The sequence below is a fragment of the Branchiostoma lanceolatum genome, chromosome 6, assembly GCF_035083965.1.
Source record: "Branchiostoma lanceolatum isolate klBraLanc5 chromosome 6, klBraLanc5.hap2, whole genome shotgun sequence".
NCBI lineage: Eukaryota > Metazoa > Chordata > Leptocardii > Amphioxiformes > Branchiostomatidae > Branchiostoma > Branchiostoma lanceolatum.
In genome coordinates, this window is record NC_089727.1 from 6,209,605 (window position 1) to 6,233,706 (window position 24,102).

General features: G+C 44.5%; 1 protein-coding gene across 6 annotated transcripts in view; it reads left to right on the forward strand.

The window, feature by feature from the left end:
• LOC136436274 (POU domain, class 4, transcription factor 3-like) overlaps positions 1 to 19,968 on the forward strand; it is a 42,823-nt gene extending 22,855 nt beyond the window's left edge. Inside the window, exons 1-5 of one of the 6 annotated variants that reach the window (XM_066430108.1) lie at positions 1,569 to 1,667; positions 5,010 to 5,048; positions 5,556 to 5,600; positions 17,109 to 17,225; positions 17,467 to 19,968. In XM_066430108.1, the coding sequence (XP_066286205.1) occupies positions 1,665 to 1,667; positions 5,010 to 5,048; positions 5,556 to 5,600; positions 17,109 to 17,225; positions 17,467 to 18,390 (1,128 nt within the window). In that variant the 5' untranslated portion in view covers positions 1,569 to 1,664 and the 3' untranslated portion in view covers positions 18,391 to 19,968. Of the gene's footprint in view, positions 1 to 1,535; positions 1,668 to 2,344; positions 2,681 to 5,009; positions 5,049 to 5,555; positions 5,601 to 17,108; positions 17,226 to 17,466 lie in introns of those variants that run through there. The other 5 variants (XM_066430109.1, XM_066430106.1, XM_066430110.1 and 2 more) reach the window with 5 other exon arrangements.
• The last annotated feature ends 4,134 nt before the right edge of the window (positions 19,969 to 24,102 follow it).

Below are 24,102 nucleotides of genomic sequence, written 5' to 3' on the forward strand. Positions count from 1 at the left end.
TGAAGGCATCCAGAGCATTCTATGTGGCTTAAAAACTGGGAATATTCTAGTTGCTGTAATCTTTATGAAATCGACATTTAATGCCACTGTCTACCACATTTGCGTGATAATTACATGTTACATTTCTATCAGTGCTCACCACACAACGACATCGCATCTTTGCTCCTTAAATGTCGATGTGTAATGGTATAGTGTTATTGAAACTTACTATGTGTAGAAATGACTTTAAAAATTGTGTTTTTTCAATCGAGTTTGAAGCCACATAAAGTGTTCTGGGTGCCTTTAACTGTGAGTCTGCACTAAGATCCAGCTGGGAAAGTTTGGCTGGACTATAGTTAGCTAGCTGGTTAGCTACGTGGTTAGCTACAGCTTGTTAGCGATTAGCTGCATAGCTGGTTAGTTGAATGTGTAACTATCTTAATGAATTGTTTGCTTTAACCATTCAGCCTAAGACAAAACGTCCTGCAACAGCAGCGCGAGACTATTCTCTAGTCGTCCCATGTTACGTAGGGGAACCATTCAAATGTATGCATGGCGCGCCGACCTACAGCCTGATGATAGGCCTGTGTCCGAGGCTATCCCTTCGGTACCTCAGTGACGCCTGTCTGTCTCTGAAATCCCCCTGTACATGTAGCCAAACGCAAGTCCTGTAACACTGACAGCCTGCTAGGCCTGTATGCGAGACTATCCTCTAGCTAGCCACCCCATCATAAGTTACATGCGGTCTACATACCATATAGTCTATGACAAGCCTTCCTATAGCCTCACTATATGTCTGTGTGCGCACGCCAGTGACGTACCGTGAAACTATGCAGTCTATGACAGCCCGACATGTCCGTTTGCGAGGCTATATCATAGCCACCAAATGTGCGGGGACCATACAGTCTACGACAAGTCGTACGCCCAGGAACTATACACTCCATTATAAGCCGCCCTTTGACAGCCCTAAGAATGTCTGTGTGCGAGGCTTTCCCATAACCGCCCCATCCTTACGTACAGGGACCATGCAGTCTATATCAAGCTGCCCTACAGCCTGACAAGGTCCTTGAGCCTGATGATAGGCCTTTGTGCGAGGCTATCCCCTACCTATATCATCGTTACGTGCAGGAACTGTTCGCTCCCTCTCAAGCCGCCCCCAGCCTGACGATAGGCCTTAGTGCGAGGCTATCCACTAGCCACATCATCGTTACGTGCAGGAACTGTTCACTCCCTGACAAGCCGCCCTGCGTGCGCGCTATCCTTCCCCGGACGTTACTCCTTCCCTCCCCGCGTCCAACTTATTAATAGAACCAATAAATATCCGTAACAGGGTCCATAGATCAGCCGACTATTAAGATATTAACGCGGCTTTATTGCTGTCCTGGTCTGTTTTATTTTGCAGGGAATATTGGAAAGTTTCGCCCGTCAATTTTACATTCGAGGTGGCCGGGTCTTCTGGGGATCGGGGATCTTTAATCATGTCGTGAAATTTGTGTTGAGGGAGGATAATTGGTCCAATTCATTGGGAGTAGAGTGGTGGCAAGAAAGGGGAGGGTCTTCCGCCGCCTCATGAATAATTAACGAGGCTCTGGCCGCCCGGGTATATTACAGAAGGCATGAAAAGTTGCAAATGAAGCAACGATCGACCGCCGAGTAGGGAAGACCCCGACACCCTGCCTCTCACCATGGTAGGTAGATTTAGCCGCTTCTCGCGGCGCTTTTTCCGGGCTCTGTGGCCGCTAAACCGGGATAGCCGGTGCCGTTTTAACTCCTAACCGACTCACGGCGGCAAAATTTATTTTTAATAACCGGCACTTTGTATGTATGTTTACAGTTATGCTGAGAGATGCAAGTTTCTCTTAGGCCGTATGTATAATAGATGCGCCGGTGAGTCGCCTATTCATACTTCATTCTTCCAGTTTCCGAAACATAAGTATTAATGATACCTACTCTATTCCGTGTTTATTCGGAACTCGATGGGGCTAGGAAAGGCCCGGGTAATACCGCCGTGCTTTACCGGAGCATCACACGGAGGGCAGGGGGTCGACCGGGGCACCTTACGGGCCTGCTGGCCGGGCTGGCGGCCCAAGCCCCCGGGCGGTTCCCCGGACGCGTGCCGCGAACAAAGGACATCTCGTGTACGTCTACCTGCCTTTGTCGGAACCCATCCAACCGCTACCTTCCTGAAAAAACAAAGAACAGGTACCGCGGCTTCCAGAAAACATTATTGAGAAGAGTTTCAAAATTACCGACGTCTGTTTAGCTAAGGCAGTGAATACCGCAAAGGATCCAATATTTATACAAAATATATTTTATTCAGAATTGTACTAAATACTTCTTGCCTCGCGGCCAATTTGGATCATCCTGTTGTCTGCTTGACGCCTGTTCAGCGCTGTCAGGTCGCCTCAGCACGACAGGTGTACTGCATGACCGGGGGTCAGGGGTTCCAATCCCACACTACAAACAAAGCCAAATAGTCCAAACAATCCACCTGGAAAAACGTCGCCTGAAATTGGGCGGTTGCGGCCGTACCTGTTCTCAGGCCGCTGTAAAAGATGACAATACGGGAATGCCATCTGTTTGGGCGGGTTGGAAACCTTCAGGACGATATTGGGTCTACGGAAGGCTGGATTGATGCGGGACCGAGGACGGGAAATTTAAAGGTCTTTATGCTAAGTGGTGGAGAGGATCTTTCTACGCGGTAATGTACATATGATGATCTTTAAAATGCGCTTGCTATGAGCTTGACTGCGTAATTCTTCTGCCATTTGGTCCGGATGATGAGATTTGAATGGCGACCGTGGCGGGCACAATTCGTACGTAGGAGGGGTGACATTTACACGACTTCATGTCAAGTGGATTTCCTGAGTGTTCTATACGCAAAGTGTACATAACCGTCTCAAAATCCATTTAATGGCAACTTGATTATTGTGCCATAATCTAATTTGTAAGTGTGAACAACTTTAGATATCTCAATTGAACATGTAGAGCCTGAACACTAAACTGTGTGTCATGTTTTAGCCGTCCTTGTGTGACTATTAGCCGCTACAAACATAGTTGTTGCCTCGCGAGTGACAGAAGGCGGTAGCGTCCCCCTATCACCGCTCCACATCTGCCTTTACCTCGGCGATCTTTATCTGCTTCTGTGGACAGTATAAAATCTGAACCATCGCGGTTAGGCCCCCCTTTCTCCACTTACAATTCCAATATTACAGCTAGAAATTCCTTGTTGCCGCAAATATTGACCTGCATGATAGAGCTTATCATGTATTTCTACCATGCTTACAACAAATAAGTACTGTAAATTTCTAAAATTTCTAGCCATGTTGTCGTCTACTTTTTTAACAAAAATTCTTTATCAGAAACCTCCGTAAATACACTGGATTGGGAATCTAGGTACACATATTACCTAGATAGGTACCAAGGTAGATATTGCGATGCTTCAAATCTGATTTTCTGTTTCGCCATCATCTCATCAAGTGCAATTTTCTGTTCGGGTGAATCCATACTGTCGATTTGGCTTTCTTTCCCAAAAAAAGAATTTCGTTTTTGTGATCGTCCTTTTATGTGTGTCGCCAAGGACATTTTATCGCTTATCTAGTCAAGTCATCCGAATTAGAATTCCCACAAATACAGTTCGTTGCGTGAGGCGCCAGCGCAATTCACATTTCTATGCGTTTAACTGCCGCGGTAAATTGCGTGCGTTTTTTGTTTCCCTCAATTCTGTACGTCCTTCTCCACATTCCGTGCATTGGTAGATTTAAGTGGTATCTAGTCCGTAAAGGGTCAGGTTTTATATCTATTCATATCCTGGATTTAACTGGGGATCCTCAAGTTTGTAGGCAGGTGAATATACAGGAAATTGGGGTCAGGTTTTCAGTGAAAACATCGTCCTATTGTCTCGCACAAACGCAGGTAAACAGGTTGTCGTATGCTTCGTGTTGTGCGCTGTGTGTGCATATTTTCTTAAAGGCAACCATGGCTTATAAAGGTGGAAGCATATTGTATAAACAGAGTTTACAGAAGGAAGAAACAGAGAGATGAATTCCTCGGGGAGGTGGAAATCTCACATCCACCCCGGGGATCACTCGGCGATGAATTTCTCATGTGCCAGATTAAGTCAGCTCGGCGGAGTCGCACCTACGGTACATCGGACGGACGTGTCCCGTGGATATGTGCCGAGGAACCTTGTAGATTCTCCCAAGGCCCCAACTATGCAGGAAAACGTATCCGTCGTCATGATATGTTAGTTCATAGTCCCGGAGGAGCACTCTTTCAACATCGTTTTTCCGAGCGGCTAAAAACGCTGACATCCGCGCCGCCGTGGGGCCTCTCACACAGACGGTTCCTGTCACACAATGGGAAATAAACCGACCTCTGGAAATATCAGAAATGTATATTTTACCTTTACACCATTACAGATCTTATACAAGAAGCTTACCTTGTAACGGGCTTTGAAATATTGTGCAAATTTGCCATAAATGTGAATACCACATAGACATAGGCTATCTAATGCAGCAATCGCGCTATTGTTCCAAACGTAAACATTTCTTTACCGTTGTGTACACATGAACTATGTTTTGAGTTTTCTTCAAAACTATAATGTCCCCTTCTTAGTATATACATTTATGTGTAGACGTCATTATGTAATATTGTACAGTGCTGAACCAAAACGTCTGCATTTCAAGATATAAAACCATACCTAAGGCAGTAACATTTGTAGGTTATTTTCGTTTCATTAACACAGGAAAGTGTATATATAGCAGTAACTTAACGCTGTGATGAATCAAATACGTTTTAACCCAGCAAAATCTCTAATCTCTAACTTCTAGAACAAAATATACTCGGTTAGGAATCTAGGGACACTAGATACTGAAATGCTTCAGAAATCTGATTTTCTCTGTCAAACCGTTTTCATCGTTCTCACAATCATCAACAGTAACATGCAAAATGAGTCATTCATCTGGATCAGATATGATGTAGATGTTCGTGTTTTCCGTTCCTCTAAATGTTTGTTTTCTCTCCTACAGCATCAGTATCGGCTGGACCTCGGAGGAACCTCCATGCAGGTAAGGGTCTGAAGCTTTCTTACTAACAACAGATTTTCGTACAGATTTTGATAAGAGTCACTGTAATTAGCTTTCTGTAAGTTGCGCATGAAACTTGGTTCATTACAATAGTTTTGCTGTTTTTAATTAATTTTGAAAATTCAATCTGTCCTTTTTTGTTTGCTTCCCTGACGTAAATTTTTCAAAACGCATGTAGAAAATGTCACCCTGCTTTTAACATTTCATACATTTGCGCTAGCGTCATAATCTATCTCTGTTAATTGCACATTTCTCCGACATAATTAAGTGCAAGATACATTGTCGCATATATTTCTAAATGAACGCTAACATGATATATCATATTGTAACAGGCTATAAGCGTAAATAGAGTTCTGTACCATAGGTATGCTTTCAATTGATACGGCAAATATTTCAAATTGTTGCTCAATGCTAAAGTCTCGCGCGATGCGGCTGTTGAAATACCCGTGTGTTTACCCCGTTGCTTGTTTGTTTGTTTGTCTTACTTAGCGGAACAACAATCCTTACGTCTTCCTTAGCAGTGATGACACTTCCGTAAGTTTGAATTCAACTATGGGAAACCTACTTAAGGGTTGGGTAGGGATAGCTAGAATGAACATTCCAAATAAGACAGGGCTTCCCATAGACCAAGTGTCGTTGATTTCTCTGCATTTCGCGAACCACGATTCATGTTTTTTTCACTCGTTTGTTGCCTTGTTTGTTGTTTTGTTTGTTTGTTGTTTTGTTTGTTAGTTCGTTTGTTTGTTTGTTTCGTATAACCTGTGAACAGCCTTTAGGCGTAACACACAAGTTTTGTACAATAAGTACAAGCTGTGTAAGACCAGACTGGCCACTCCCACCGGGATGGACCCAGCATACTCTTTTGAATAAGTGTGGTGGGATCTTTAATGTGCTCGTGGTGTGGCTCTTCTCAAACACGGGACCCCCGGCTTTTGACACAGACTGTCAGTTTATGTGATTTGAGTAAAGAGAGACAGACTTAAAGAAAGCTGTGTCGGTCTTACGTCCAGAGGCTGGGGTGACGTCAAGCCCCTGACGTGCATTTGAACCGGCGTGCGGAACATATCCCGGGGGACATGCGGCTTTTTATTCTGTAAATCTGCTGTTGTTATCATAATAAGGTAGAAACTAAATTGATAAATCACTGAAGCGTTCCTCTCCTGTCTTCATCTTTAGACACTTTGATGCAATGCACTTTAAATGTTGCAAAAAGAATTCATTCAATTTCAAACTTCCTCTAAAACTGCCCCAAACAAAAGAGTATACATTTTATCAATTGTGGCAACTTTTCAAGCTACATTTATAACTTCCCAAGAAGACCATTCAGATGAAATACGGTCTATGTGTAGCCTCTACCAGGCTCCGCGGGATGGCTGGAAAAATAGTAGAAATTTGCCGTAATAGAGTGAATAGTGTGCCAAGGGAGTTAGCTACGGAGAGAGGACAGTCTGCCATCCGTGGATGGCAGATATACCCTCTCTCCAGATTGGACCCTCTCTCCGTAGCTAATTCCCTTTATTTGCCGATTCCTACTATTTTCCCAGCCATCTCGCGGAGCCTGGTAGAGGCTAGTCTATGTGGACAGGTGGTCACTATAGAAAAATTATCGAATGGACCACCAAAATGTGATCACATTGGCCAGGTGGTCCTTATGTATAGGTGGTCACTTGTAAAGGTTTGACTGTACCTACAGCGTTACCGTGAAACCATGATATCGCACAGCGTGCAGTCGTCTTAAGTTCCCTAAATTTTGCGGATCCATCTAATCTTTTCCAGTGGTAGAATTTTGTAACGAACCAAGCTAGTGAGAACTACTACTATATTTTCCAGTGCGAAAATGAATGTACCAAACAAAAGGGTATCCTGTAATCGCGTTTCAAGATCAAACCAGTACTACATGTACTTTGAGTCCTGTTTTGTTGATATTGCACGGGAACTGAATTCTTCGAAGAACGGTTGTTGTACATTTGTATAACCAAATAGTCCTGTGCGTGACGGAGAGAAATCCCCGCGATAAACGCTGCTTATCCCGGGTCGTGTGGCAGTGTCTCGCCCCCGGCACTTTCCCACACATTCAGCGGTAATAGCAGATTCACAGACAAAATGACAGACACTGACGCTTCCTCCAAATACACGGGTATTCTGCTTCTGATACGAGTAAGATTTGTAGTTCGTGTACAGTCTAAATACATGGTTTAACACTAGTTGATGCAACTGTAGCTTCAAATTTCCTACGTTTCACGCGGTTGGAAGATTGCTTGCAGATTTCGAGATTCTTTTGCTCAGAAAAAAATTATGTTCTGTCTAAATACAATCTTTTATTATCTGCGACACATAGACTTTTTTGCTGACGCTGATTTAATCTTGTTCAAAATATTCGGAGAATGATATTTTGATTTTCGTGATGAGTTAGCGACATATCTTCTTTCCGATTCCCTCTTTGATTCTTCAAGATAAACGCGCACATAATCATTACAATCTTACAAGAAACATATCAAAAATATCCCTATCCAAATATAATATCTTTAATAAATAAAATACCAGACTACATTACCCTGAAAACATAGTACATGTAGTATACTCGCACAATATATAGATAGATACCAAACGGAAAATATTCAAACAGATTCGGATATAACAAGAAGTGCAGGAATAGGATACAAACGAAATTATACACGGGGAACAGTACGGCACAGTTAAGCTCTTGCTGCAAGATACTATAACATTTAGTACAAGGTTATATTGCATTATTGTGACGCTACACTGTTGGGATGATAAGCGTGATTTCATGTCTAAGAAAAATTCTCGAAGCATCGCTCAGTTTTTTTGCGAAGGTCCGTTTCTGTTGTGACGCGGTGCTTTGTAATTTGTTGAGAGCGTGGTTCCGTATCTGAGAAAAATCAGCCCATGGCCCGTCCTCCAGATCTGACCACCCCTGACTTGTCAGTAATGGTGGCGGGGAGGCCATTACCTCACAGATTGGAGAAGATCTCCCCTAAATTTCGTTTCCACCGAATCGGCATTCCGGAGGCGAGGTGGGGGATTTTCGGACGGAATAGTGCTGTTTCCTCCGTTTAGCGGGAGCCGTGTGGGAAGGACGCGGGGTAGGGTCAGCGGGGTGGATGTCATTTCAATGTTATACACGTTAGAAAGGATACATAGATAATACTGTAGATTTATGGCATTTTCTTTAGGAGATGCGAATTTTGTGCTAGTGTAAGCATTTTCTTCTGATATTGTTAGGGGTTGTAACATTTTGAATGAGTTACATCTACTCCCAAGTAACGGCTTACCTTGTGAAAGGCAAAGATGTTAACAAATATGATATTTCACTCTTCAAAAGATTTCAGTTGTTTACGTATTTACGTTCACAAGAAAGACGTGTTTTTCTTCGATTCCTACAAACTGTCCAAACGAATCCTGAAACAGCACCTTCCAGTAAAACCGATCGAAACGGTGTTTACGAGTAAAGCGGAATGTTGGAGCTGTGCGACGTTTTAGCCGAAGATAACACAGACTGGGAGAGATTAGCGCGCTCTGCGCCGCTCCACGATAAAAAGGAGGGATACCGGGATGTCCAAATTAAATTTCAGCCGCTGCTATCAACAACCATCACCAGCAGAATGTAATTTGGCTCTTATTTTTGTGACTCTCTTTAACCTAATGGATAAAGCACCTCCGCGGAAGTCTGGAGTGAATAACGGCCTTTTTTTTTCTAACGAACATGTAACAAGGGGACGACGGGTTTTAAATCGTTTCTAAATTACTGTTCGGGTGAAAACGTCGCGAACAAAAGGTTAATTGACGCGACATATGGTTACAAAAACATAATCAACGTTATACGTGGGACCAGACCGGCACGGAAACGCATTGTTCGATTTTATCAGGAACAAATTGAAATTCTTCCTTCCAAATTTGATGAAATGTTGTCCATAAAATTCTCATTTCGGCACCTCATCCGGGAGTTACGATGTAACGAATGTGATATGTACCCGCAGGTGACATGTCGGATATATCCGGAACAATGCTTGTTATTGTCTCCTGTAGTCTTGTAAATCAGTATGTTTACTACCTGTGTGATTGAACATGTTCACGTTTCAAACAAAATTTTCATATAGAACAGAAATATCGTTGCGGCATTTCGAGAGATCGAAACAAAAATGTGTACCTGACAAGGGGATGCACAAAGATGACCTCATCTATTGTTCTCTAAACTTATACAGAAACAAATGACAAAATCTAAACAAATCTTTAATATTTGCGCCTTTGGCTCAACTGGGAATGTTTTGAATCTGATCCATGAGAAAAGATGATATCGTGGTGTAAACAGTAGGCAGAACGTGACCAGTTTATATTGGGAAGATATATCAATGCACCACTCACGGCCGCCCGCACATTTTTCACCTGGGAGAACGTGCGGTCCATCCGGGACATTTCGCAGACGACAACAATTGACTCCGTACGTGACCAGGTGCGTCGTTAGGGCGGGGTTCGAAATTCGGGAGGAAAACATCCCAGTTTCAGTATTTTTCTGTGCCTTGAATCGCTATTACTCTTTATTTAGCGGAAAACGTGCAAGTATGCCTTCACGGCGACACCCCAAAGTAGTGGGTGGATTTCGATGTGCAAAGTATTCGATCGGGATACCGCATACTGCATCAATGTGTCCGCTCACCCGCCATTTAAAAATGAACGACGAATAAAAATACCGCCCCAAGCTGCGGTTTGCAACGCTCAGCGGCGCCCTCTACTTCATTTTCCCGCCAAATTCTCGCGTACACAATCCCCGCGTACACACACACGTGTATAGGAACTCAAAGTTCTAAAAAATTCATGCCAAATTTGCTCCAATACCGCGTATTTCATTATAAATGTAAACACGGCGGTCTCCCTATTATAGCGTCATTTGATCTCCCGTTCGCGTCCCGGTAGCGGCTCGCCCTCCCCCTGCAACAACCGGAGCTGCACAATTAGATTTCACTGATGTAATTTTGCCGCGATTTAAGGAGAAGATATCGTATCTGGCCGCACAGTCTTAACTGCTCTTTTTGTTTCTTGAATAATTTATTTTGGAAAGTGGCGGAATTTGGCGGCTTAGCGCCACAGTTGTAGCCATGACTGTGTGAATGTAACGTGAGAGCGGGAGGGGTGAATCTTAAATTGTCCCCAAAGTAGAGATGATAAATTCGTTCCTAATCTTAAAGGTGGGTAAATTACTTGGGCTTTACTTATTTCTCTTTCTGTAGAATTTGTGAAAGTGCAATCTTGCCGAAAATTAATATCATTAAGAGTGACGAAAGATAAACCAAGAGTTTTTTTCACATTGCAACACTTTAGAATCATGACAAACTTAATCACGAAATTGATACGAAAAGTTTCAGAATTCGCTGTCGTTTTTGAAAGAGCATATTTGCTCAGAACAAATTTTTATAAAACTCATCTTTCGCTTTACGAACTTCTACTTATTCAGAGTCTAGTTGCAGACATTTCTGAGTAAAACTATTGATATCTTTCTTCATGAATGCAAGTTGATATCGCTCAGCTTGTCGGGTAAGTTACTTGTATACCAAAAACAAAATGTAACCAACATCAGAATGAACTTAATGACTAACAATTAAACATTTATGTAATATTTTTCTTTCAAGTTTGAAGAATGCACAACTCGTTCCACGAGATGTAGGAAAGTGACATACGTGACAGCAGCGAAGTAAACGTTACAAATCCTTCTACCTGAATGTTTTTCTTTTCAATTATTCTGCCATTAAGTTAGACAATACTACCAACAAATTAGACTTAGATTTACCATTCCCAACCTACCATTCCCACGTTAATATTGTTTCATAAACGATTATCTGACTTGAATGTTTATTTCATAAATAGGAAACGTTTGTGAAGAAGTAGCCTGGCGTTTTGTCATGTAGTCCCACCGGGTCAAACCGAACGCGAGTTCCTTGGCTCCGTTACCATCTGACGTCATATGATTGACGGTCAGTTTGCGTGACCCTGTCTCCGTGGCCACGCCCCCCACGTAAAGTGACGTCCAATTGACAATTACAATTGGCAGCATAAACAACTCCTCTCTCTGTCACACCGGACCCCACATGGGGTTTTCACTTTCACAAGGCGACGGGCGGAACATGGCAGCATACGGGCCGTATCTTATAATGTTACCTGTGCACTTAACACCAGGTGAGCAGGGCGTGTGACGTCATCGTTCACCTGTGCGCTTGGATAAACACAGAAAATGGGGGTGCGTCGGGGCTCTTTGTGTGGGCCTACATTCAAATGTCGTCGGAATAAAAACTAGAGGGAAGGAGTGTACACAAGTATGCATCGTCCATTGTGGCATGCTGCCAGGAATGGACCATACGGATCACATGCTAGCTATCTTGTTTTGGTTATTTTGGAACGACAATAAGACAGATCTCGTGTTTGTGCCCGGTTCTTTAGTTCTCGGTCTCCCAGGTCTTGTTGTCGCTAATGTGGCTCACTTGTAGCTGAAATGGTCTGAAACGTTTATATTCTAGAGGGGATTGGGGCAGAATCAGCGCCAAATGACCCCAGTGCGAGTTTTGGCACGCCATCCGGACGGGGGTAGAAAGAGATCGCGGACCTAGAGGCCGCATCCATCAAATCATCTCATCCATTTGACGAAATGTTGCAATTACGGCCTGATTCGGCTGGCGTCACATAAACATATGGCGCGCCAGGTCGGAGGGGGAGGGACTGGGCGGTGTTAGACACGGATTAGGGTCGGGATTATCCGAGGGATCAGCTTAAATCCGCAGATTTGTTCCAACGAAAGCAGGAAAACAACTTTTGTCTTATAGTTCTTCCGGAAACATGACAGTCATTAGTCACAGTTTTGTTTTCATGGTGCTAACAAAGAAACCATAGAAGGGAAAAAAAGCTAAACTCTAGCAATTGATATGTCCAACTTAGCACTTACGTACAGTCAAATTTGTACAAGTAACCATCTCTACATAAATACCAACTTGTCAATGCGATCACTTTTTGGTGGTCCTTCGTATATGTTTCCAATTGACACAGGCATTAGAAAAAAATAAGAATCCTATCTATATACATAGTGACCACCTGTCCACACAGACCAGATTTTATCGGCCCCCTGAGTGGTCTTCTCGGGCGATATTGACTGTATTTTATTTGTGACACAAACAACTTTTGTGAAGGCTAGAACGTGGCTTTTTTTATCAGAAGAACTGAATTTCACGGTTATTTTTGCTTAAGTAAGCTAGCATTGGTTTCGCCTGTAGCCAGTCGACCAACTGTTCACTCTGACCAGCCGTAATCATTGCAAAGTGGAGGGTAACTGTCTTAATGAGCGTGTAATAGCGGCCATTCAGCCGGGCGTGAGAGGTGTGGGAGGGGCGGGTTGTTGGGGCTGTATTTAGACGGTCGCGTGCCCGGCACGTGCCGGGGAGGACTCTCGGGAACAGGTGCGGGCAGGCCCGTAGGTGTTCTCCCAGGTGCCCGGCGCCTACCTGACGGGGTCGAGTCTGCCCGCGGAGTAGATGCACCACCTCACTATCCAAACTAGAGTTTCGGGTTTCAAAAGCTTTATAATTTATTACCTGGTCACGGAGTAAGCGCTCTGACCCATGACCTTTGCTCGACCACACGTTGGCGCGATCGCGAGTTTCCTGCCATGTTTTTCCTACACCTCCACCTTCCGTGACTGGCTGCGCCCAATTAGATCAAATGGTCATTGCCTCCAGCCCGGCCCAATTGTGATAAATGTGGGGCCCAGGGCGGTAATAGGTCAGAAGCCGTAATTTTATTTTCCCTCGATGGATGGAAAAGTTCTGTGCTTTGCCACTTCAGATAATAAATCTTTTGTTCGCATGATATAAATGAAGGGGTGGCGGGATACAAAACTCCCCATGCTAGCAGGGCAGGAGTCGGGAAGGCGTGAGTCAGATGCCAGCAGCTTGGGAACGGCGAGGCCTGGTGATAAATCAGTTAGGGAGGGGAGAAGTCAGGCCCCGGGGCTCGGGACGGCCGTTAGCTTACTAACCCACGAGACAAGCCTCGGACAGGCCCGCTTGCAAACACGCTCACACGGGACCACATTTCACTGCTAACTAACTAGCCTACAAACAGGCCACCGTAAGTAGCCTTGTTAGCAGGCTTTCGGGTTGGGCCTTTTGGGGGGCTGATTATATGTTGTTTTCTGATTGTATGACAGTTCAGAATAGCCTGGAATCCAGTCTTGTTAGCTTCAGGTAGCTTCCAATGGTTGGCGCGGTACATACATGTATTGTAGCGACCGCTAGAAGCGGACCAAACCTAACAAGACTGGATTCTAGTTCTGATTGTACCTGGTGTCTTGTAGGCAACTGACGTACACTCAGAACTGAACAGCACATGATACGCAATATAAAGCGTCCAATCCCGAAGTCTGTTCAGGAGACTAGCCGCGAGGGTGTTGTTGTGTTTCGATAGTTTGTTCAAGAGACAATGGGGCAGGTCATGTTGACAGTTGACAGGGAAGACCTTGATTTTCCCTTAATGCCCGCAGGGTACTTTACCACAATACGAAGGCAAAATATGACAGATGGTTAATGTATGTGTACGCACGCCCTCTTCAGTGGAAAATCTTTGAAAGTGCACATTTTTGCCACGTTTATGAAACTTGCCTAGTGTGGCAATCAAGTTATAAAGTACAAAATCGCCCCCTCTTTGTTAGGAAAAAATGTAGAAAATACACAGACATAAAATCTAATGTCGGTACCATAGCCTGTGTAGGGCTCGGGGCTCTTACAAACCGGGATCACCAAACGATCAGAGGACAAGACAGGTGCGGCACGGTGAAAATCTTTGAAAATCGCACATTTTGCCACGTTTGTGAAACTTGCAAAGTTTGGCAATCACGCTATAGAGTGAAACCTCTTGATTTGAAAAGAAAAAGTGTAGAAAAAAGCTCAAAACAGAATATAGACACCATAGCCTGTGTGGTGACTACAACAAACCGGGGTCACCAAACGATCAGAGGACGAGACAGGTGAGGCACGTGCCCGTCCCTTGCCGCTGGCACTCCGGTACTATTACCCCCTCTACCACCTCCCTGTCCCCGAGGACTTGTCACAGATGAACGTTTTGTAAAATATGGTCGCGATCAGCAGGTAGACCCTACACCTGTGGGCATAGATCAAACCTCTTGCCGACAGGTGTACAAAAACAACAACCAGGTGTCGCACCACGATCACTACATCTACAGGATAAAACAATACAACCGATCTTCTTTAACACACTTTTTCTTTATGTAAGACGCGAATCGAGTTTTAGAATGTAAGATTGAAGCAGGTTTTCGCAGAGATTAAAAAGCCGTTATTTTCTTTCTACCTTTGAGAGAATGAGTCCCTTGGTACCACCTTATCAGACAGGTGCGCCTATTGTTGAAAACACACCTGAGATTTCTGACACGTCAAAACAATGCAAATATTCCAGCTTTGAAAGACACATGTTAAAAAGGTTTTTGCGAAATGATGTACTACGTATCGTGTTTTAAATACCAAACCATTTGTCAAAAAAGCTATTTCGAAAATCGTGGTTATCACCAAATTTATCAGTGGAAAAATGTTAAGCTGTGAAAGAGATACACTGGTTTCACTCACAATAAGTGCACCGTTTGGTCTGGAAATCAGTCGTGGAATCAGCATGATTCTTTACTGCTATGACTCACTTAAAGTACAACTGTCGGAAGAGTCTTGATTTTTCATTGACTTGATTTATATAATTATTGTAGATATATCTATATTTATATATCATTTTACATATAATCATCGAACATGCCTATCTTAAGACTTGACATCTAATACAAGACTTACTAAATTGAATCTGTGCCATTGTCCAAACACCTACCATAACTGATAAGGGCATAAAAAGCAATTAAAATCCACACTTCACTCGAAATAATTATGAACACATGGAATCAAAGAAAGTTCTACTTTTGTAACTCTTATTCAGTACAAACAACGAAAGCCACCAATAATCAATATATAACGTTTGTAAGATTCACAGGAAAGTTTGTATTGATTATTATCTTTTTGCCAGGATAACTTATCAACAGATAAAGAGACATACACCTGTGGTGGGCAAAACTTACCCAATGTACAAATAGAGAAAAATACAGAACTGCTTTCTTCTACTTTAGCTGTGTGTTTATAAACACATACACCGAGCAATGTATAAACTAAACGCGAGCTCCATGCAATACATTTTCTAAATAGTATTCATCAATACCGTTCAACAACATCAGAGCAGACCGCCACAATGATAATAGTACCAGTGTATGACTCTTCCCAACCCGCCGTACGTGTACAAAAACACATCTTAATCCCTGCACCAGCTCACAGTTACAGGTTACATTATATTACACAATCTCACACGCGAAAACATCCAGAAGTACGGCTCGATTATGTACGAACAGCTCAGCAGGCGTCTGACCTTAACCAGTTTGGATTACACGAATTCGAGAGCCAAATTGAATAAGTGCCGGGGTATATTCGCAGATTGTCGCAAGGCTTATCGGCACAATGACTCCGTCTCAGCAGCTTCTGCTAAATTAATTGAGTGTTGAAGGTTCCGTGTGCGCCGTGCCGCCTCGGTTCTTCCGCCCCCATCTGGGAAAAGTCGGTCCCTTTTGTGTCAAACGAACGTCTCTGGCTTTCTCTCCACCTGTATACCTGCCTTCTGTCCAAACACGCGAGCCCGGCCTGTGTGCTGTGCACACACATTCACTCACTAATGTTTGTAATATGGTCTAATACCCGCCCTTAAGCCGTGTATTATAGGGCCCGACATTGTTGATGTGGCGCAGGAAAAACTGTTCGGATAGAACTAACAGTGGGGACGTTTTGAAGCGAGGAGAGTCGCGGGACTAGAGACAAAAGAGTGGAGTGGTGTTATTCGATACCGAGCCATTGAAACCGTGATTTCCTCCGCTCTTGTGATGCTGGAAACTCCGCGAAAATATCGAGCGCGCGTCTTTGTTGGGAGTCCGCGGAGATGGCGACCCGGTCCCCGAGGAGGGATCGGGTCACTACGTGTCGTCACCCCGCACGGCGCGGCGGGCGTGGCCAGGGAATCGCGCGGGCCGTCCCGAACCAATTACCCAAATTGTACGGCGATTCGCCCCATTTGCGCACAGCGCTGCAAAACCAATGTTTGGTCGTGGAAAATTAAATTTCATTGTCTCCCCATACCCCCCTCTCGTCGCGCTATCAAAACACCAGGTAGCGCCTAGCGGAGGGGATCCGGAGATAGCAGGCCAAGCGGTGCTGAAGTATTACCCATTACAACGTAACACCAGCTATCCCAGCATAGATGGGCCGTGACCAGTAAGCTATCCCGTCTTTAAAGCACAGCTTTGGAATCGAACGCATTCATCTAAACCTTCCCTACCTCAAACAAAATAGGTGAGAGTCATTCTAACGTCGGAAGTGATCTCTTTCTCTCAAGCCTCGCTGAAGTGACCGTTTCTATAGTTCCGAAAACTCTGTGGTTTCCGAGTTATTAAAAATTCATACCTGCCCGCCCCAGTTTTTCTGTAATCTTAAATAAGCGGCTGTGTTTCCGCCCATCTTTTCTTTCGGTGCTAGCAGGGGTGACATGAACAGAGTGGCGTTTGTCGCATTGAAAAAGCCCACGTTAAAACACTGCCGTGTACGCAAGTCGGTAACTCTAGATCCTCTTAAAAGATGACTCAATGTTGCGCAGTCCGAGATTTATTAGAATTAAAATCTGCCGGGGAACGTTCCCCAGTGTCTATCGTCTTTCTTTCTTTATTTTTAGAGGCCGAGCGAAAATTATAAATGACGCTAGGCAGTTCCGAACGAAGGCGCTTAGTGCGCACGCGTCGCGTGAGGGAAAGAGTTGTGAATACATCCATAGTGTACAGAACAGGTGCAGCTGGTTTACAAAGCCAATATATTTTCTAGCGTGTCTCAGGACCTATAGGAGTGTTGTCATCCTTGGCTGGGTGTTTTGGCGCGGACTGAACGGTCCCTTCTTGCCTTCCAGATGATGAACGGGAAACAGCATATCAGCATGCACCCTCCAATAACTGCCGGGCCCAAGTACGCCCCTCTCCACCGCACATCGGAAGCCATGCGCCGGCACTGCATGACAACCCCCCCGGTACGTATGTATATATGCATTAAGCCATGGGCACCAGAACTTGTCAGCCCGGCATAGACTTCCTTTATGTTTTTTTCATCGTCGAACTCCAATAACCGTGGAGTAAAGGTTCATTTATGTGTTCAGCCATCCCTGTTCCATATTTTATGACCCAAGTCAGATTTTCATTCTGGCTGTGTTTAAAACACTATCTCGGGCCTATTCCCCTCTGACTCAAAACTGCATCTATTTGCAATTTCAGAGCAATATATTTGCGGGGTTGGATGAGAGCTTACTCGCTCGGGCCGAGGCACTGGCGGCGATCGACGTGGTCTCGGGAAGCGGCGTGAAGCACCAGCAGCTGCTGCGGCCGGACACCGGCTACCCCGGGATGAACGGCACGGCGCACTCCCCGGTCACCTCGGTGGCGGGGCCGGGGCCACACGTCTCGCACCCCCTCCCCCACCACCCGCACAGCTTCGCCGACAGCGAGGCCTCTCCGTTCGATCAGATTCCCACGTCTCTGCCGCTAAGTATGAGCATGGCAGACCCGAACTCTCCCGTGGTTTCCTCCGTGTCGTCCATGGCGCCCGCACACATCCCGGGGATGCACCCCGCCCCCACGGGCAACATGACAGGCATGTCTCCCCACCACCTCGTCCCCAACCCCCACCACCCCATGTCTATGCACGACCCCAACGACACGGACCCTCGCGAACTGGAAGCCTTCGCCGAACACTTCAAGCAGCGCAGGATAAAACTGGGGGTGACGCAGGCCGACGTGGGACAGGCTCTGGGCAAGCTGAAGCTCCCCGGAGTCGGCTCCCTGTCCCAGAGCACCATCTGTCGGTTCGAGTCGCTCACCCTCTCCCACAACAACATGGTGGCGCTCAAACCCGTGCTGGAAGCGTGGCTCGGCGAGGCCGAGCAGCAAGCCCGCGCCAAGCAGAGGAGCCCCGACATCTTCAATAACGCCGAGAAGAAGAGGAAGAGGACGAGCATTGCCGCGCCGGAGAAGCGGTCGCTGGAAGCGTACTTCGCGGTGCAACCCCGACCCTCCTCCGAGAAGATCGCTGCGATCGCGGAGAAGCTGGACCTGAAGAAGAACGTGGTTCGAGTCTGGTTCTGTAACCAGAGGCAGAAGCAGAAGAGAATGAAGTTCTCGGCACAGCAAGGCGGGAGATAAAAGACTGCTCGCAGCTAACACTGCACCGTGCCCGCGGTAGGAGAGAACTCATGATGATTCCACGTCACAAGTACATACATACTTCTGATTACAAACTGTAAGATAGACCCACGTACGCAGCTATCGCACCGCCCAGCCCGACTAGTGAGTACCCACAGAGGAAGAGACCGGGCCGCCGGCGATATCATGTCGCCAAATCCCTGCTCAATGTAGGTGAATTTATTTCATCGAGTCTGGGCTACTGGGGGCCAATTTTGCCTTCAAGGTTCGATAGTTCGATTGGTGTAGTCCAGGGAATTGTGTACATGTAGCAAACGCCCTTATATAGCACCTACAAAATGTACGATATTTCCATTCGAAATTAGCTCCGTTTTCGGCGAGAACCCGTCGCTAATCACTTTATGGATTTGTAACGAGGTAAATTAGCTGGCGATTTCAGCGTCCCCACGCTGAACTGGTCATGTTCGAACGCCCAAATTTGAAAGCAATCGAGTCATTAAGGCAGAACAAATGTTACCTGTGCTCGTCTGCACCAGCCGTAATGTTTACGTTTGGCCTCGAGCTATAACAAACTCCGCCGACGCCTTTTCACCCGTATTGTTCGCTGATTGATAGCGCTAAAATAACGGTCACAACAAAACCCGGGAAAGCACAGAAAAAACACGTTTCTCGCACCTCCTACTATCGTCATCACCACGTTGCATAAAATAGTAACGAAGCGGGGGTTTCCCCGCTTGTGTATAAAATATTTACAAGTTCTCCCTTATCTTCATCATTAAGTATTTATTTGGGGAATTCCTCGTTTGATTCATTGTGAATTTTTTACTCAGTCTAGTCGACGTAAGCACAGCTAGAAGGCAGTGTAGCCATATCTATCCGGGAAGGGAAAATTCGCACCGGTATTTATTTGCAACAAAGAGAAAAGGTAGGGCAGCGCCTGTCTTGTATATAGCAACGTTGTAACATTGCTGTCATCATAGTCTAAAATGATCATGCCACTTATGCTCGATACGTGTCCTTTTTATGATGTTATTTGTGTATTGTAATGATATGATCTATAATATATACCGAAGAGCAATGATATGTTATTGTAAGACTACAGCAAGATGTACAAATTCAATGAGGAGAATTTTAGATGTGAAGTGTAGGGCTAAGATATTATGTACATGGAGAGGACCACCCGTCTTTACATGGGTGGTGCATTTTATACAGCGATATGTGTAGACGGTTATGTAGCAGAATTCCCTCGCCAGTCCCTGTGCTTGTCCGGCAGAGTGCCCCAGGAGTAAGCTACATTGTATAGAAGGGTTCCCGGTACCCTAACATTGTTCTACAGCTCCAAACGGCGGGAAATAATGCACGCACCCACCCAGGGTGTACGAGCAGTAGGTAGGATTCACCAGTGTAGACAGTCAGAGTTCAGACAGAGCTAAAGATGTGCATGGCTTGTTTCAAATTTGAAAGCGGCCTGGACAAGCTCTTTCACATATTCTCGTCACCGTTTCAATAAGTGTTCAGCCGTCGGCTTGTCTTCTCGTCTTTACCAGATATTTTTCAATAAAAGGCTTTGGAAAGAAAGCTGCGAGCTCGTTTCACCAATCTATTTCCTCCTGTGTCAAAGAGCCCGTGTTTGTGACGTCCTCTGGGGACGGGGAACACAACAGTAGCAGATGTACCCTTCTCTCACCAAGCGATGTTTATGAAATAATTAATTTTGTTACACGCAATGGGGAGGGGTTTGACTATCGCCAGCCAATCAAGTGATTGACTTTGCAATTATTCTATAGCCCCGGGGGCTTTCATCTAAGTGCAAAATGGGACGAGAGAGAAAAAACGTCAGATAAACGTAAACGAGAGCGTATTTGGCTAATGTTTACAATATGGAGAAGATACAGGCATGCACGGGTGGTATTTCTTACGCTTGCGGGTCGGAGCCCGATGTCTGAAAGGCCTATTACGTTGCGAAGGACGAACACAATCGATGCGGCATTTTCTTTTATATCGAGGGAGGTGCGCGCTACAAAATAAAAGGAGACAGGCGTGGTAAATGTAGAGCTCCTTCGCGTGCGAGACTCGGCTCTGTCATGTCGCACCAGCGTCAGAACCTGAAAGGAGAGATGAGTCTGAAATTGTCGCATCGAATGATGGCGAAGTGGATGTCGGATTCGCGCGGACAGGGCGCCTGTCGAAGCCTTGTTTCAATAACGTCGCCTGGAAGAGAGATTCGAACCCGTAACCCGTGGTCCCGGGAGACTCGGCGCTGCCAGGGAAAGATGTGTCCCCTGGGAGCTGACTGTATAGCTTCCATTTCGACTTGCCTGTAATGTGCTTTACCGGGGTGTATATGTTACACGTACGCGTTACCTGCATGCGGATATGCCGCTACATGGAGTAGTCTTAATTTGGCCCATTATTCGTTATGAATGTCCGCGCATTACGGCACAATTCGAACCGCCTGAGCAGTTCTTAGCGCCCATCCAGCTTCGATTTGGTGCCATGTATATTTGGTGCTCAATGGTTTATGTCGATGCGCTCGGCCAAGCCGTTACAAAATGTAATATAAACTTGCCGGCCTTAATCGAGTGAATCGCCACACTGTGCAGCCGAACAATTCCCCGGGCCGCCCGTTATGTCCCTGTTCTCCAGTGAGCTGACTTAACCACAACGACCCCCTCCCCCTAACAAAAATGGAACAAAATGTACGCTTCCCACAAGGACAGTTGGTAAAACGTACGTATATCTTAACGTAGAAAGGTATAGTAACAGCTAACACTACAATCATTATGTACAACCAATATCCGATAAATAAAAATGACATTATAATATTTGGTGCATATATCGTTCATTGTGAGCAACGTGACAAATTTGTGTAAAAAGAAAGAAAGTATTCTATCACCGACAGGTGCTTTTTCCGTATAGTAATAAATTCAGCAGATTATTGTTGGCTTTTATTTCTATAGATAGGAATAATCGCCCTATCTACATATATTTGAACAATCCTCTTATCTTCTAGATCAACAACAACGGCAGAGCTATCATGCTATTTTTTTTTTTTAAAGCACGTGAACAAGGTGGTTGTAGATGTTGATTTTGCCTGACTATACAGTCATGTACATCATATCCCAGCTCCATGTGAATTTAGAACGAACCGACACGAAACAGGACCTCTCCGAAGTAAAAGCCGACCCCGGGTCGCACATCGTACGCCTTCGCCTCTCCCGGTAATAGAAAAAGTACGGCAGGAAATATTTCTTCTCCTGGTGCGAGCGGGAGGCATAACCCTCCGTCTCTCATCGGGCACAATCAGACAACAATCGCAGCTGGAAATAGCTGACGAGAGAGCAGGGCTGAAAATCACTCCAGTAGGCCTGACAAACGTGGTGGATTGTCTGTTTATACAGAGTACAGTCGACTCACGAGTGAAACTAGCTGTAGGGATTACAATTCTGCAGAGTGATATGAAACCGGGGTGCTAGAAAGTCGGACGGAAAGTTGTTGTTAGGAAGCAAATGTAGAAATATGGTTAATGATTAACTTTATACTATTTCATTCTCATGGTATAAGAAGACAGTTCTGCTGTGTTATATACTGGTTTTTATCATGTTTTGCATCGCTTTGGATCAGAGTTAATTGATTTTCATTATGACGAGCACTCTAGGCCCCTAAATACAAAACTGAAGAATAGATACTTTGTAAATAGATTAGTTTGAAAGAGATTATAATGATGGGGATGTATTTTTTCTGTTTATCATTCTGTTTATGAGTCAGATAATATACCTGATTCTTGTGATTTTGTATGATTTCTATTATAATTTAGAACTTTATTGTTTTTGCCTGTAGCAACCATTGGGCTTTAGTAACTTAGAATACGAATAACGACATCAAAACATTACAAAAACAAGCATCGTCTCACTGCACAGCTACATACAACCATACCACGTAAATCAATGAAAATAGAACGATGAAATAAATTAATTGATTAGCAAACAGGTTCAACAAAACGAGACTTAACTAAATAATGATACAGTCTATTCTATGCGACTTGAGGTATGAGATGCAAAGAATAACCTGAGGACGACATTAGAATAGAAACAACATATAGAAAAACAGTTTTGATATAGTGTTACAATCGAGTGGAGCTCATCATGAGTTTCGTTTTTTTTCTAATAAGAAACTTTTATGTATTTACCTATTTTTGCATTGTGGGTGTTGTTGCATCTTAAGATATATTCAAATCTGTCTTTAGCATCGAGTCTTTTGAATTCTGCTGTACTTGCACAAATGTTGTACATTTCGAGTCCATCTGTATAGAGAGGTCGTTGTTGACGATGATGCGAACAATAAAGTTAGGACGACAGTAGAGTAAAGAAAACATAGCGAAAACAGTTCACAGACAAATATGGTTCATTCCGAGTCCAGATGTATGGAGAGATGCCCCTCATGGACATAACGTTGCACAAATATGGTACATTTCGAGGCCAGCTGTAACGTTATAGAGAGACGCCCCCCAGGTCGGGTTTGACGATGATGGGGTCCGTACGGCTGCTCGGCGGCAGGGCTGAGGAAACCCGGCGTGCAGTCCGTGATTTATCCCTTAATATCCGCGTATTAATGGGGTTGGGATGAGCAGGCTATCCGGGGTTGTGAGATCGGATTTGACAAGGGGATGGCACATCCCTCTAATCAGTACTGACGGAGCTGTCTTTATACGTCAATCCTCGTGGGTATAACGGCTACGGCGGGGAAAAACAACCACTAACGCACCTTATATATGTCGAGAGTATAAAATCAGGTTATTGAGGTTTTATCAACTCTTAATCATGAGTTAGCAAAAGCTGCAAATATTTTTTAGCAAACAAATTGCCTGTATACGTCAATCCTCATGGGTATAACGGCTACAGCGGGGAAAACGACCAGTAACGCACCTTGTATATACCAGTACATACATAGAAACATGTTATGTTCAATTCTTGCGTTCGTGAAAGCTCCAAATATTTTTCTAAAAAACAAGCTGTCTTTATACGTTAATCCGATCGGGGGCATACAGCGGGGAAAAACAACCAATAACGCACCTTATGTATAGTGCGTGCATAAAACACGTAATAAAGGATTTTTCAGTTCTTGAGTTAGTAAAAGCTGCAAATACTTTTTAGCAAAAAGTTGTCTTTATACACCTATCCTCATGGGTATAACGGCTGCAGCGGGAAAAAACATCTACTAACGCACCTTGTATATAGTGACTATAAAAACCGGTCATGAAGGATGTTGTTTCAATTATTGTGTTAGTAAAAGTTGCAAATATTTCTAGGAAAAAGCTGTCTTTAAACATCAATCCTCATGGGTATAACGGTTACAACGGGGAAAAACAACAACCAGTAACGCAACCATACAAGGCGTATTCAAAATGTCTATCCCTTCTGATTACTGACATATATATTAACAAAAGATCTTTTTCACTATCACTTACCAAGAAATAAGTGAGTTCATGCATGACATTTCAATAAAAAAAACAGATGTTCCGGTGCAGTACTTTAGAAAGGCGCTAAGGGGCCAATAAACGAACTTACCCTAACCAACCAACGAACCAACCACCCATCAAATATTATAAGGATCCATTTACAGCTTCTCTTGATATCATGTCCACACACACACACACACACGCACACACACACACACACACACACACACACACACACACACACGCACGCACAC